Genomic DNA, 15,395 nt, shown 5'->3' with positions numbered 1-15,395 from the left:
CATGATGAAATTATCATTCAAATCTTTTGAGACGACTTTTAGGATTAACAAGAAATCTGACAGTATAATAAATATTTTTTTTGCTTTTTTTTTTTTAAATCAAAATACCTTCATATAAATATACATACATTGAAACAACTGCTATAAATGAGTGATCAAATAAAAATTAGCATTCCATTACTAGAGGGAGTTGTAAGTCAGTTTCAAGATATACAACAAAATCTGCCTCAGTATAAAGTAAAACCATTTACCAGATACACACTTTTTTCCCCCTGCAGTAGATTCATGGTTAATACTTAATTGAGCTGAGGGAGAAAAAGGAAAAGGCAGCAAAAGACCAGGAAATCAAATTTCTCAGGACTTATTCATTACACAATCTGCAATTTTAAAAAATATGCTAATAACGAAAATCCAAAATGACATCTTTCCTTACTTAACTTCCAGTGTCATATGATTACATTTTGTTATTACTGTGGTATCTTTGTGAAAACAAGATAGATTTTCAAACTTTTAGATCTGTTGTCTTATATATAGAATGCTGCTGCAGCACTGAGTGATAGAAACTTCCCCCAAAAAGGGATGTCTATAAGTGAAATATATTAGTTCTCCACATGGTTACATTTTCCATTAAAGAAACACATGAATTATAAACATGTATCAGACAGGCACCGGACTTTAACCCAGGGAGTTGGTCAGGGTTGAGGAAGGATGGCTGCCTTTTAGAGACTAACCACTGAAGTAACTTGCATTTTATTTACTGCAATGACTTTAAAAGTTTTGTTTTGTTTGCTTACAAGAATCAACTTTTTCTGAATTCTATTTGTATTTCTAAAATTCCTTAAGCCATACTTAATTGATGCCTAATTCTAATTTGAGAACACAAACAAGTTTGCACTTTATACAAGTTTGGAACCAAGCATTTTTGGAGGTTTCTTACTATCCCCCAAGGAGAAACAGGGCTTAATCCAACTCCAATTTAGAAGATTCGTATTTCAACCGTAAGTCTGTATATTCCAATTTTGAAATTAATATCTGAAGAGTATTTTAGTGTCTTTTCACACATGAGAAACAGGCACATTTAAAAAAATGATCTACTGGAAGAAAAAAGGTAAAGTTTAATGAAATACTCATATTAATTCAACTCTTACAAAATAAAATCAGGCCCAATAATGGTTTTAAAATATTCAACATTTTAAACACTAAAAGATTAAGGCCTGTTCAAAGACTGTGATATTATCAGTATTATCATTTGAGAAGGAAATGAGAAATGCATTTTCAGCAGCAAATATTAATTTTATTACTTCAAATCAAATTACAAGTCATGAAACCCAAGATATGATCTACCAAACCAACAAGAGAATAGTTTGGTTTTTAATTTTCTTTTTGGAAGATTTGGTCTTCTACTGAAATGATTTTTTCTAAAAGACACCAAACAGCAACAAAAAGCAAAAGGAAGGTGTGTGTAATCATTTAAATTATTTTTACATTTTGTCCATATTTATAAACAAGCTTTAGAAATCTCTCATGGTGCAAGAGGGGAAAGCAATAATTGTAATTTAAATAGGACTCCAAATAGCATTTTGTCTGACGGATTCTTGTAGTTTTAAAACTTAGATCCTTCTGCTCCTCTCTTGGAAAGCAAAATATTCTTCTGAAGACTAAAAGTCACAGCTCCAAAGGTTAAACAGGGAAAGAAGTGTCAGGGTATGATGACCAAAATAGTCCAAAAAAAAAAAAAAAAAAAAAAAAGTTGTCAATCAAAAGTGAAAATTATATATAAGATCCATTAGTTGCCTTCTTAAAAGGCATTAAAATTCTGAGGCAAATTTACATATTGAAAGGAAATTTTGTTTCTCTCCAAAACAAGTTCAATGACTAAATTAAATGCTAAATAATCAATCACATTCATAAAAGCTTTAATAGAATTTTGGTCGCAATTGACCCCACAGCACTATTAGTAACTGTCATCCCTGTCATCCAGTGAAGAAGCACTTCAAACACAAATTATCCTTCAGAACAAGAATGTGGGTCAGAAGGAATTGTCGGCCACTTCCCCAACTCCTTTAATATTTGATAGAACTGCAAATTAATCCATGCCTGTAAAAATGTTCAAAAGCTATTTGAACCTGGCTTTTAAAACAAAAGATAAAATTTCAAAATAAAAAGTGATTGTGAGAACACCAATTAATTGAGTTCCATGTGGAATAATTCATAATTGGATCTAAATTCTCAGGCTAACATTCACAATGCTACTGTGTTGGAATAGACAAGAAATTTTGCAAGAATTTGATCACTCACATAGGCAGTTATACTTTGAAAACAATATTCCTTGCAAGGATTACGAATGAAATAATGTTTTAGGACACAATTGAATTTGAAATAGGTACTGTTTTGAATAGATTTTTGAGTTTTATTGAAATCTTACATGAACAAGAAATTGGAAATACAATCACATCAAGGAACAAATTGCACGGCTTTGACGTTGAAGCCAAACAAATTTTGTAGGGCAGATTTCAAAAAGGTGTGAAGTTATAACAATTTAAAAACACAGTTAACCTACTTCTAGGAATGCAAAACATACAATCATAGGTTATTTTCAATACAAGAAAACTGAAATTTGTTTGTTTTAATTTCTTAAAACTACTAAGACAAAGCACTAGCTCGTACTTTTATTTACAGCATACTCATACTCCTATATAGTCTATCTCAAATCCAAAAAAAAAAAAAAAAGGAACTGTCCAAAAACCAGAGGTTCTGCAAAAATCATGATTTAACAGTATGCTCAGACTGCTTTGAAACTGCTAAAATGAAGCCTAAAACGATAAAAGCATTGTGATCCCCAGAATATGGGAACTCTGCAAGCCCAATAATGTCCAAGAGCATTTATGAAAAGAGGAAAAAAAATAAAAATAAAAAGACTTGAGTATATACACAAGTGATTCTTCAGCCCAATACAAATGGCAGCAAATTGCTACTGAAAGATGAAACAGTTAAGCCAATTTTTTTTTGAAGAATGTAGATCTATAGCCAATCAAATCTCGCCAATATCATTTTCAAGCCCTCACTTGTCTACTTCATTTCCACTGTTGCCCATAAGTATCCTGATAAAATTCCTGGTTGTCATTATTGTAGCCATAGTTACCAGAATAGTCGCCACCTTGCTGAAGCGGCTGCTGGGCGATGGGCTGGGAGCCCCAGTTCTGCTGGCTGTTGGTCTGACGGCGCTTGGAGTCAGGCTGGTTGTACCCATCGGCCTTTCTCTTGCCTCCTACGTTGCCCCCACGGTTACCCCGAGCTCCTCGCGAACCACGGCCTCTCTGTGGCTGTGCAGGGCCCCCTCTCCCGCCCCGAGCTCCTCTTGGCGGTCCCAAAGGTGCCCCCCTCTGAGAATAGCCAGCTCTACCTCGTGGAGGTGGTGCTCCGCGCCCCCGTGGTGGTGGCGGAGCACCGCGCCCACCCCTTCCTCCTCCTCTTCCTCTTACTGCATAGCCATCATCGTAGCCATAGTAGGGGTCTTCATAGCCTCCACGGTAGTCATGGTAATCATAGCCATAGTAGTCATCATAATAATCTTCATAGCCATAGTAATCTGGGGGGTAGCCGTAGCCACCTCTCCCTCCCCCACGCCCCCGGCCTCTCAGAGGAGGCGGCATACGAGGTGGGGGATGGTAGTAATAATCTTCATACCTAGGAGAAGAGAACCCTCGTTAGCTTGCTCTGGAAGCCCTTAGGGACTTGCCCTGAATCCCTCTCCAGGGGCCAAAGAACAAGGTGCTCAAACTTGGGATGCCAAGACCTGGTTACAGAACACAGCAGGGCGGACTCACGCAGTGCTTCTGGAGGCCTGTCTGGCAGCCTGGCGCTCTTTCCTTTTCTTGTCCGGAGGCTTGGCTAACACTATCTCAATTTCTTCCCCTTCTATTTCTTTCCCATTCATCTCATCCATGGCCTGCACAAAAATGGAAAAATACCGATCAATTTTACTTTAAAGAAATTTAAACACCACAATATATCCAATCAACTACCTAAGGATTAACATGATGCAGTTTCATATAAGGTTGAAAGTTCTTTGTTTCACATTTAAAATACAGGTAAGTTAAAATAGAAAGGAAACCTAGTTCTCTTTGGTGACAAGCTCCAGAGAAGATAAATGCCTTCTGATACATCTTTCTTTTACATAAATTTTTATTCAAAATTTTCTACACTTAAAAGTAATAAATGAAACAGTTTTCCCTATAAAATTCAATGTACAAATTAAGGCAAACATTAAAGTTGTTCATTCTTCCTAAAAGTCTAATATTATGGTCTTCTTCAAAGCATTTCCTTCATCTACATTAAAGCCAGATCAACCCCAAGGAAAACAATGTGATTTAAGCTAAACTACATTCCAGTTATTTAAATGACCACTACCTCATCTGATAGACAGCATGAGTATTAATCCTCATCCCACTTTACAAATGAGAAGCAAAAGGGCATTACAACTTGCCCAACAATCAATGTTCTAAATGTCACAACCTATATTTGAATCCTCATCTTCTGCTCTAAAGCCCAGGACTCTTTTTTACTTACCCTGCTGCTTGTGGGTTGTTTCATGAAATAAAATATAAAAGCATTCCAAGAGCTTGGCTGGGTCATACAAAGATGTTGTATTTAATGTATGATTCAAGTTCACTTCCATTTTGAATACAAATGATTTGAACCACATCAATGTAATTGAGTGGAATACTGGCCCAAAGACTCTTGAAGAAATAAGTATAAAGTCTTCAAACAAACCTGGGACGGAACATCCATTGGGAAACCTGAAGAACCACCTAAATTAATGCCCAGAAAATGGGATTGTTGATTATGATAACCCAACTAGTGTGCTTTAAGTGGTTATACCCTAGGTCAACTTCAGCAAAAAGAATCTTTAAGAGGCAGACTGCTTTTGAAGGTCATAGCATGTATTTGAAGACTCTCTCCATAGAACATCTGTCAAATCTCTTCTAAAACCTCACTTCTGGACTGCTTAAGGCTCAAGCTTCAATGAGTCTACAAAAATCATTCACAAATATTCTGGAGACTGTGACAAACTGACAAAGGGATCAGGAGATAGAAGCAGAGGCAAAAATTTACCTCAAGTTCCTCTTCTTTAAAAACCCTCCCACCAGTTCTTATGAATATCAACTAGAAAGCAAGCCAGTCTACTCAGTGTTGAGTTAAAATATATGCAAAAATACAGATTTGTGAGGGCACGCACAGAGACACACACCACATATGCATGCACATACAGAGGTCAGACCTTAAAGTGAATCCTGACCAAGATGTGCAGACTGATATAGAATATGGAAATGTTAAAGTCTAATACAACAAATGTTAAAGAGACATAGACTAAAAATGAATAATTCCCAAATTAAAGTTTAAACTACCCAGGGGCTGAGCTCCCTATCAAGAGGAAAAGTTATCTATCAGAAATAAAATGACCAAAAAACTCAGTCTTAATGAGCAAGTCCCAGTATTCTACTACTATGGTCACCATTTTACTCAGAAAACTCAACTCCCAGCTTTTCTAATCATACAAAAACATCTTTGATACTGGTTTTCTATTTAAGTGTTTGGAAGTAAGGGATAAAATGTTAGTAGTACATAATCAAAAAGAAAGCTGAAGAACAGCCCAGTTCTATAGTTTTAACAATTTGTGGGAATACTGTTCCATTTTTAAATGTTTTTAATCACAAACTCAAATTCCTTTCTTATACCTTTCACTAAGGATTCTGAGCTAAGTTTTACCCCAGATCATTCTTCCCAACAGTCAAATACTAAGAAATTAGCAAGCCCCATATCTACTTTACATCTATTACTACTTTATACCTGTGATTAAGAAAAATAAGAAGTTAAAGAACAATAGAAGGACAAACATATAGAACATCTCAGCACACAGTGCTCAATGACAATATAATACAAATTACCTGAGAACTCTACCTTACTTCTATAGAAAGTCAAGAGAACAAGGAATACCTACCTTAATTAACATCATTAAATGGTTCCATGAAAACATGATCTTAGATGAAACCATGTTCCAGGATCCAGTCAGCTCCACAGGAGCAATGCTGATGTACACACAGCAAGTATGACAACACTGAGGAGACTTGACATTCAAAGTATTAATTCTACTGGGGCTGAAGCACTAAGGGTTCATTCAGATCATCAGTGAAATTGTCCACTCAATCTGTACCTTAAGCTGAACCATTAAGGCAGATTCCCCATGTTACAATGAGCTCTGATTAAGGTATATTAACAATAGTGTAAAGTATCAGTCCAGAAATAGTACGCAGGTTAGAGCTGTAGAGTGCTTGCTTTCCTTTTCACCCACAAAATGCTGAAGGAGCAAACCACATGTTACTTGATATACTTACAACAGTGCTGAATTAGTGCTTCATAGTCCACTGGGACCAATTTTATAGATGGTGAAACAAGACTCCAGAAGGTGGCTTGCCTAAGATCACACAGCAAGTTACTAAGAGTCAAGAGTTAAAAAATTGGAGCTTCCATGAGTCCTTTGAACTACATTTTACAAAGCATTGAAAAACTGAACTTTCAAAGTTCAGCAAATAAACTGAAATGCCACTAACCCAACAGAGAAACATCAATCCTCTGAAAAGAACCTCCTTAACTTCAAAGATCCCTTTCAAAACACAGGACACTAAACTTTGCATTTCTACCTTAACTGCTGCTCCCCGGTCTTCAAAGTGAACAAAGGCATAATCTTTTAGCTTCTTCACTCTTTCTAGTTTCCCAAATTCTGAAAAGGATTTCTCCAATATTTCCTCTGTCACTGTAGTGGCCAAATTTCTCACAAACAAAACTTTCACCTATTGAAAGAAAAGTGTGTATGATTAGATACATGATGCAAACACTTTATGAAACCTACTCTGAAAATGTATAAGAATGCAAAGGATACTTATTCTTCTATGAAACACAAGTCATACATTTTTGCAACATAATTATATAAAACCACTACAAAAGAAGGAATTACCTGACAGTCTCTGTTTCCAGATATATAATTGGCTGTTGCTATTTCCTATAATTTATTTCAAGCACATAACTTACAAAAAACCAGCAAGACACTAGCCCAGCTGGAAGGATGCAAAAAGCAAGCTTGATATTTTTCTTTTCCATGCTAGAAAAAGATTAATTATCAGAGTGAATGGATATATATATACATATATATAGGAAAAACATTGCTTTAGGGTGAAAGAAAAATCTAACTCTTCATTTCTAATCACATTTCCATATTTGGTTCTTTTTATTTAAGATTTATTTATAATGTTTAGCACTGGACTCTGTAATAAGCAATCCTTGGAAAGCTAGCAGAATAATGAAGAACTAAAAAAGATGGTAAAGACTATTCTGTCCAAGGGGCAGCATAGTGTGGTGACTAGAACGGATTCTAGGCTTCTATGTGAATTTGCAGCTTACATCAATCTTTGGCAAGCAGGCAAGCCTGAACAAAACCCTCAGGCCTTCAGTTTCCTTATCTGTAAGATGAAAGGTCTGGATTCAATGTCCTCAAGTTCACTTCCAGCTCTAATTCTATGAATTAATGGCCCTACCCCCTTCCACTCTGTTTACAGAAGGGCTGTGTGACTTGCATATGTGATCACATGGGTGATAGTAAAACCAGGGAGTCAGCTTGTGGATGTTTTTTAAAATGTCATTAAATTCCATTTATGCCAATTCACAGCACAATTCCCTCCCCTCATTTGAATAAAATGGTTTAACAAAGTCCCATTTGTGTTCAATTTGTGTTTAACAAAGAAATCATTTGCACCTTTCAAGGAAGAGCTCTTTGACTGGAAGTCGAAGCAAGAAATCTAAAAGGAGGTAAAAGCGGAGTGCCAGAGACACATGCCCCCAAAGTTCTCTGGACATCAGAGGGGAGGTACCTCTAGGGTTGTGTCACCAATTTGTGTATGTGAAGACACTAGGGAATTTCTCGGCATAAGAAATTCAAAGTATGGCTGGGTTTGGAAGAGGGATCAATTGAGGATAACTAGTAGCTAAAGCTGAACTGAGAGAGAACAATATGGGTGCTGACTTTGGTTGAATCCAAGTGCTCACTCAAAGCCTTCTGTAGCACACACACTCAAGCTTTAATCAATGTTCCAGGGCTCATTGATGCAACCTTCCCAATTCAGAGAAGGAACTGGAGGCCCAGAAAAATTACGTAATTTGCTCGGGCAGAGTATAAACCAAGGCCTAAGAGCGCAGGTCTCCTGACTCTGGTTTCAGAGTTTTCTCACAGACACCACACCATCCTTGGTAGAGGAGGGCAAAGGTCAGATCTGGCTGGAAGCGCTCCCAGGTCTAGCTACATACATACCCAATGCACTCCCACCTCCGTCTCCACCCCATTGGCCCCTGTAGTAGAAGGGACTAGCCATCCCCACCCAAGGCCACCCATGGACTCAAAACCAGCCTTGCTGAAGCAGCCAGGCACTGTAAGGAAGAGATGGGAAGCAACCAGTCAGTCAAACCGCCACCTCCTTGACCACCATCTCCCCTCAGACTCCAATGGAGACAGCTCAGGACCAGAACTCAAGAGCCTTGGGGACAGCGGTATTTCCAGTTAGTGATCAAAGCCACCATCCTAGGAAGCCCTATAGAGATGCAACTTAAGAATCAAAACTCTTGAAAAAAAGTTCTTATGACTAAAATCCTTGGCACTATCAAAGGGATCACCATAAGAAACAGGTTTTTATCAGTGGAAATAACATTAAGTGAGAGGCATTCTCATATACTTTACTATAGTACCCTAGGACTCAAGAACCTTTCTGCTTGATGTGCAGCTGAAACTTTTTATATGTTCTGTGCTCCATTAGAATATGAGCTCCTGAAGAGTAGGGACTATCTTATTTTTAACTGGACCCCAAGCATTCTGCACTTAGTAGATGCTTTTTTCATTCATTCAAAATGAAAATTGTTCTTCAGGATCTAAGAGAGTGAGGTTGGACACAGTTTCCCAAAATCTAGAGGGAGAACTCCTGCCTCAGAAAATTTAAAGGAAACATATTCCCTGAGGGGATGATGGCTCCCAAAAGGAAAAGTACCACCATCTTTTAAACCCTCAATATCCTACTAGGGATCATCCTTGTCCTGTCTTTAGCATATCCCAAGACTCACACTTGGAATGACTTAATCCCAAGGTTTAGGCACCACATGCCAGGATACCACCATTCACACTGGTGAGAGCTGGTGGGGCTGCATGCATGGGAAGTAGGAGAAAACAAGCAGCTTCTATATAAATAGTTCTTGACCGTCAAATCCAATCTTACTGAATAGCAATGTTCTCCATCTTCATCTTTTCTCAAGGTGGTCACTGTCCTAAAGAGCACAGGAATCAGAACTGGAATAGACTTTACAAGTCTTCTCAGGCCCCTTGTACAGATAAGGGGAGCTAATGTTATTAAAAGTAAATAAATAAATAGAAACAAACAAACCAAAATTAAATAAATAAATAAAATCAGTGTAAAGGCCAGCCCAAGGCCTGGGGAAGCATTCACCACCCCAAACCTCGAAAACTTAGGCCAAAAGAACACGAGTTCTAACACACATTGTCAACTTGGTTCTTTCTTGGCTTCCACAATCTCTGTAGGAGGCAGGCCCAGAATCCCAGCTCTCCTTCTGTCGACGATCACAGGGATGGCCAAGCTTGTGGCCTCAAAGAGAGTTCATTTAGGGTTAAGGCACTGCTATGGTGAGTGGCTAGTAAGAACTAAGCCCTCACTGGTGTTCTTGGTACAATAATGCAGGCATTCTATGGTCTGCAGAATTCAACCACAATCAATACAAATTTCTACGTTTACCTTGGCCATAACCTCCGGATCTGGTTCTTCCACAGGGTCGGCCCACTCCACGGTCACAACATTGCCCCAGACTTTGACTTTCCCACTCATAAGCCTGCGCCGGGCTTGTGCTGCCGACTTGTGGTCTTCATACTCAAGGAAGCAGAACCCCCGATTCTTCTTTTTGTCATCGGGTTGATGATAGAGAATAACGTCCACCAAACCCTCTGTTAAACCAACATCCAGAGAGATGAGCCAAAAGCATCCACCACACAGCTAGGGAGCTGACCTATGCTCTAAATCCACTTGCCCATGACCAAAAAAGAAAAATCAGCCTGGAGTACTCTGCTAATTACTATTAAGTAATTAAGCTTTTGATCCAAGAGAGAAGATTACGGTCATAACCATATCATAGTCCTTTTAACTTTAGGGGTCCTGTAATCAAAGGCAATAGATCCCACCAAAGTCTTTAACAATTCACACAACATGAAACATTTTTGAAAATGTTTCACTGAAAAATCATTTCTTGACATTCCAAACTAGAAATACACAACTCACAGTTCTTCTCTGTTCTTTATGTCTACAATGAGAAGTCAGCTAAATTAAGTCTCTTCTTCCTCCACAATGTCTCTCCAGTTTGTCCTTATCCCTCTGTCTACCCTCATTGTCTTCCATCCCCACTGCCCCCCAACCTTCAAGACCTTTACTCCAGCAATCCTGCCCTCCTTACATCTGTGCAGTCCACTACTGATAAAGCAAGTAGCTCTCTGCTGCTGCATCTCAAAGTCCTTTCAGATGCCTTTTCTCCAAGAAATCCAACATATCATATCTTACCAATTAACAACAACAAACGAAACAGAAAAAGACCATAGAAAATGTTAACCTTAACAGAAAAGAATTACTCAGAAATAAAAGTTTTGCAATTCACAGGATGAAATAGTTACCTGTGGTTTAATAAATGTAATCTTAATAAAAGGACAGAAAGAAAAAGGAATTGAATAACCAGTCACAACTTGAAAACATGGGACTAAAGCTGAATTAATCCAAAATAATTAGTATGATCAAAGACTTGAGAAGCTGGGAACATGGAAGGCAAAGCTCAGACAAAAATCAGTTGAGAGGTACAAAGACATACACGAAATAAATTCCAAAAGCCCATCTAGAATAAAACGACCTTAAAAGGAAAGGGCCATCCCCTAAGTCCAAAAGACAATACTAACAATTGAGGTGGAAACATGACTGCTCAAGAGATCAAGATATGAGGGATTTCATAATGTCATACACCAGGGAGCTTCAGCAATCCAAATATGCTGCTGAAAATTGATTATACTTCACTGCCTTTTAACAGAAATCTCTATCCTAGCTAGAAATTCCAAACCATTCACTCATTTAAGGGCACAGATATAAATTTTCAAAGCCTATTATCAATAAAATGTTTCAGAAAGAATTCATTCTGACTAATTACCAAAGATCTTTATAGAACTTTAACACCATAAAATTTACATCATTATTTAGGCCTACTTTGTGCTCTTGAACAGATAAGAAAAAGCCATCAAAACACAGGTAAGGAGGGAGCAAAAGTACTCGAGACAGTCCTCTGCTATACATAGTCCATTACCTAACGGTCTTAGATCCTAAAAGTTATCCAATGCACTAAACAAAAGCCTAATCACTGGATCTCACTGCACCAGTCAAATTACTCTGAAGATAACCCTTGACCTTCCCCAAAGTAAAAAGCTATGTTGACATTCAACAGCTCTAAACTAAGCCCAACAACTCTGAAAAACTCAGTAGTGCTTGATCAACCAACCAGAATTCCAAAGGACTCAGGAGGAACCATGCTATCCACCACTATCCAAACAGAGATCCGGTGGAGTCTGCATGTGGCGTGAAATGTATTTTTTTCTTTCTTTTAAAGGAGAGTAAGGGTAAGTGAAGGAAGCAAGCAACAGGGCTAATGTGGGAATGTTTTTCTTGTCTATCCATATTTGTAACAGGTTTTGTTTTTCTTGTCTTCTCAATGGTTAGGAAAAAGAGAGAAATGAGAGAGAGAATTTGGAACTGAAAATAAAATAAAATTTAATTAAAAAAAAAAAAAAAAAAAACCTATTAAGTATGTCTTCTTCCCACATAAGATCTGGAAACTGAAAGGAAAAATGAGTTGAGAGTGAAGATGTGGGGCATGAAAATGTACTGTCTCCCTACTGTTTAGAGTGCTTCTATTTTACCTAGAACAGTTGTAATGATTCTTGGAAGTCTAGAAACAATTTCTGCCACCAAATTCCTCTAAATTGCAATGCCTCCTATATAGTAATGAAATAGGAAAAACAAAAACAAAAGCAAAAAACAAAAACTGGCTCCAAGAGAATGTAAGCAATTTGCAGACTTAGTACAAAGAATTCAATTGATTAGGAAATATTATTAAAGTAAGGGTGAGGTTTTAACAAACATAATTCTAGATCAGGAAAACAAATAGCAAAATTACAATGATCATGGCCAACTTTATTTTGTGCATTTTCTAAGACAAAAAGGAAAAATAATTTATTCTCATCCCGTCATTCTGGAATGTAAACTCCTTAAAAGTAGACCCTGTCTCAACTGGTGCTATTCCCAGCACATCATCTGGCACATTGTAGATTAATAAAGGCTTACTGATAGATTGGAAATGACTTCAAAAATGAAAAGAGAAATAATTTATTTAGCTTGCTAGTTGTTCTTATTTTGAATGCATATAAAAGCATATGTTAGGCATTATGCTAGCCTAAATGACTTCTGTGGCCTGAATGACCAGTCTCCAAATATCTAAAGCATTCCTCTTCAAAGATTAAACAACCATTCTAAATCTGGCTGAAGAAACAAAGAAAAACTCCATCTCAGTTGCAATAACAATAATACAGTTTAACCATTAAGAAAAATTTTCCAGTCCGGGCTATTTGTATTAGGTTACCAAAGAAGAATGTGGACTCTCCCTTCCTAAAGATCCTTAACATCTGTTAACCATGACAGACATAATCTTGCTGAGATGCAAGAGATGACCTAAGTCAATTTATGTGTTCCAGCATCTCGAAAACAAAAAATAGACACCTGGAACTGCTTGTGCATTGTATTTTAAATGGAATTAGGACAAGAAAGGCAGTCAGTCCAATCTAGTCCCATGACAGAGCTCCCTAAACATATGGGTCCAGGCTTTAATTCACTGAGAGAGAGGTCATCTCTTGTTAAGGAAGCCTGGCCTCAAAGTATCCTACATTGATAGGCTGAGTTTCTCCAAAGTTCAGTGTAACTTTAGTCCTTCTATCCTGATCTGAAATAAACCCATCAGACAGAGCCAAGTTGATCCCCATTACAGTGACTCACAAAAGTGGCTACCAATATTCATTAATAACCAAATTGAACCCAAATCAGTCAAAAGCTGAGTAGAAACAAAGAGATGGTTTTAAAAAACAGAGGAAGGAGGAGGAAAACAAGACCTTTCACTGTTATGTAGGGCTCTAATTTCAAAGACTAAGACAACATCAAACTTTCACCTGGCCTAAACCAGATCAAAATGTACTTGACACATGTTTAACAAAAATAAATAAAAATATAATACAACATAATGTTGATTTGAGATTTTCTAAGTCAACATGTACCTGGCTCAAGTCTGACACCACTGGGATCTAAAGTAACCTTTCAAGCTAAAATGATAACTCAGATTCCCCCAAACTAATTTACAAACATTACTTTTTTTTACCTGTGACTTTGCTGAATTCTTCCAATATGTTTTCCTTGGTTTTGTTCTTTGGAATCGATCCAACAAACAGCCTGTTGTTTGCCACTGAGATGCATACTCCAAGGTGTTTACCAGGACGGATTTCATAGCTGTCACACTGCAAAGAAGAAAAAACCCAAATACACCCCAAAACCACCCCACACTCAGGATACTGAACTTTAATTCTCAAGTATTTCATAACTTTATAAAATCAGGCATTTCTTTAACATCAGCAGTTCTCAAACTTTTTGGTCTCAGGACCCCTTTATTCTCTTCTACTGAGTTCTCTTCAAAGAGTTTTTGTTTATATGGATTAAAACTACGGTATTTATCATATTAGGAACTGAATTGTCTTAATATTATTATTATTTAGAAAATAATTTTGACCTCTCAGACTTCTGAGAGGACCCTTTACTGACTACTCCCTGGACCACACTTGGAGAACTGCTAACTTGAATCATTAGAACTAAATTATTCATTATCTCCTATAAATGCTTGCCATGCTATTATTTTTTAAATGTCATTACCTTAAAAAAAAAAAAAAAAGCTTTCAAGCCCCAATTCCATATGGTTTTGTCACTTCCCTCCTTTTGTCTTCAACTTACTCAAAATTGAGGACAGGAGAGATTGGCCCATTTAAACAAAATTGAATCTACTTCAAAATCTTTCTCATTATTTCAGACAAGTCAACTGAGATAAATTATTCAAGAGACTTAGGATAAAATCAAGCACAGTTTGCCCCCAAGAATATGAAAGTATGGTGAGGATGCATAACAAATGAGAAAAAACTTTCTTAAAAAAATAATTCAACATTTCTATGTCATTTTAATACTGTACCTAATACACTACAAGTAGAAACACAATGGCATATAATATGCAATACTTGAACACAAATTTGTGGGTCTGAAATTCAACAAATTATAATAACAATGATTTTTAAAATATCAAATGCTTCACAAATTTGCATGTCGATCTTGTAGGGGGCCATGCAATTTTTTCTGTATTGTTCCAATTTTCACCTACATGCTGCCAAAGTGAGTACAATACTAATGATTTTTTACAAGCTTTCAATACCCACATTACAATAAGATAACTTATCTGTAGTTTAAATTTCCTGATGCTATGGACAACAGGGAGTGGAAGCGTGTAAGAGGAGAGAAGGAAGCAGGAGAGGGAAGAAGAAAGGGAATGCTTCCAAGCTACCAACCTCTAGGTTCCCTCTAGGAAGGGAGGCATTAACACTAAAGAAAGAAACTGGAGCCCCTCAATGAATCAGCTAACTGTAAGGGAGAAAAGGAGCAAAGTGATGAAGAAATTTACCCCAACCTAGGAAGTCTCAGGCCTCTGATTATGTAGCACTGTGCTAAGAAGGTAGTAACAAGACAACATTTCCCAACTCTAGGACACACTGAAATCAAGTGACTTTGCCACTGTTTGTTTACTATTGCTATTTGGAGGGAAGCACAAGGGAACAGAGGGAAGAAGGTACCCAAAAGACAAGACTGAGAAGTGGGACAGAACAAGCATAGTAAAAGTTCTCGAGACCTAGGACAAAAAGATAATAAGAAACAAAGGAGAACCAAGGATACTTGTAAGAATGATAGAGCCAAAGCCATCTGTCACAGGAGCAGAACATGTAGACATGAGAGACTAAAGGAGCAAAATATTTTTCAAGCCAAGCTAAGCTTTCATTTCCAAGAAAACTCCGGCCAGAAAGCACCCAGCAGAACTGAGGACCTTTTCTTGCTCTCAGTGTAGACCAGCCAAAGTCAAAATGGAGATGAAACTTCTAAAACCAAGTAGTCATCCACTAAAGTTTT

General features: G+C 37.4%; 1 protein-coding gene and 1 non-coding gene across 7 annotated transcripts in view; both read right to left on the bottom strand.

Annotated features, from left to right (window-relative positions):
• Window positions 1-2,387: 2,387 nt before the first annotated feature.
• The window catches only part of HNRNPR (heterogeneous nuclear ribonucleoprotein R), a 28,170-nt gene continuing 15,162 nt past the window's right edge, over window positions 2,388-15,395 (bottom strand). For 3 of the 6 annotated variants that reach the window (XM_074305900.1, XM_074305903.1, XM_074305901.1), the window contains 5 exons: window positions 13,558-13,693; window positions 9,846-10,051; window positions 6,702-6,851; window positions 3,828-3,949; window positions 2,388-3,687 (listed from right to left, as the gene is read on the bottom strand). In XM_074305900.1, coding sequence (XP_074162001.1) covers window positions 3,075-3,687; window positions 3,828-3,949; window positions 6,702-6,851; window positions 9,846-10,051; window positions 13,558-13,693 — 1,227 coding nt within the window. In that variant the 3' untranslated portion in view covers window positions 2,388-3,074. Of the gene's footprint in view, window positions 3,688-3,827; window positions 3,950-6,701; window positions 6,852-9,845; window positions 10,062-13,557; window positions 13,694-15,395 lie in introns of all 6 variants that reach the window. The other 3 variants (XM_074305898.1, XM_074305902.1, XM_074305899.1) reach the window with 1 other exon arrangement.
• Window positions 14,513-14,617, bottom strand: LOC141565209 (U6 spliceosomal RNA). The gene has a single exon (XR_012488893.1). It is a non-coding gene; the product is annotated as a U6 spliceosomal RNA (small nuclear RNA).

The sequence above is a fragment of the Sminthopsis crassicaudata genome, chromosome 3, assembly GCF_048593235.1.
Source record: "Sminthopsis crassicaudata isolate SCR6 chromosome 3, ASM4859323v1, whole genome shotgun sequence".
Taxonomy (NCBI): domain Eukaryota; kingdom Metazoa; phylum Chordata; class Mammalia; order Dasyuromorphia; family Dasyuridae; genus Sminthopsis; species Sminthopsis crassicaudata.
The sequence above is the reverse complement of the archived record's forward strand: the minus strand, read 5'-3'. Positions and strand labels throughout refer to the sequence as shown.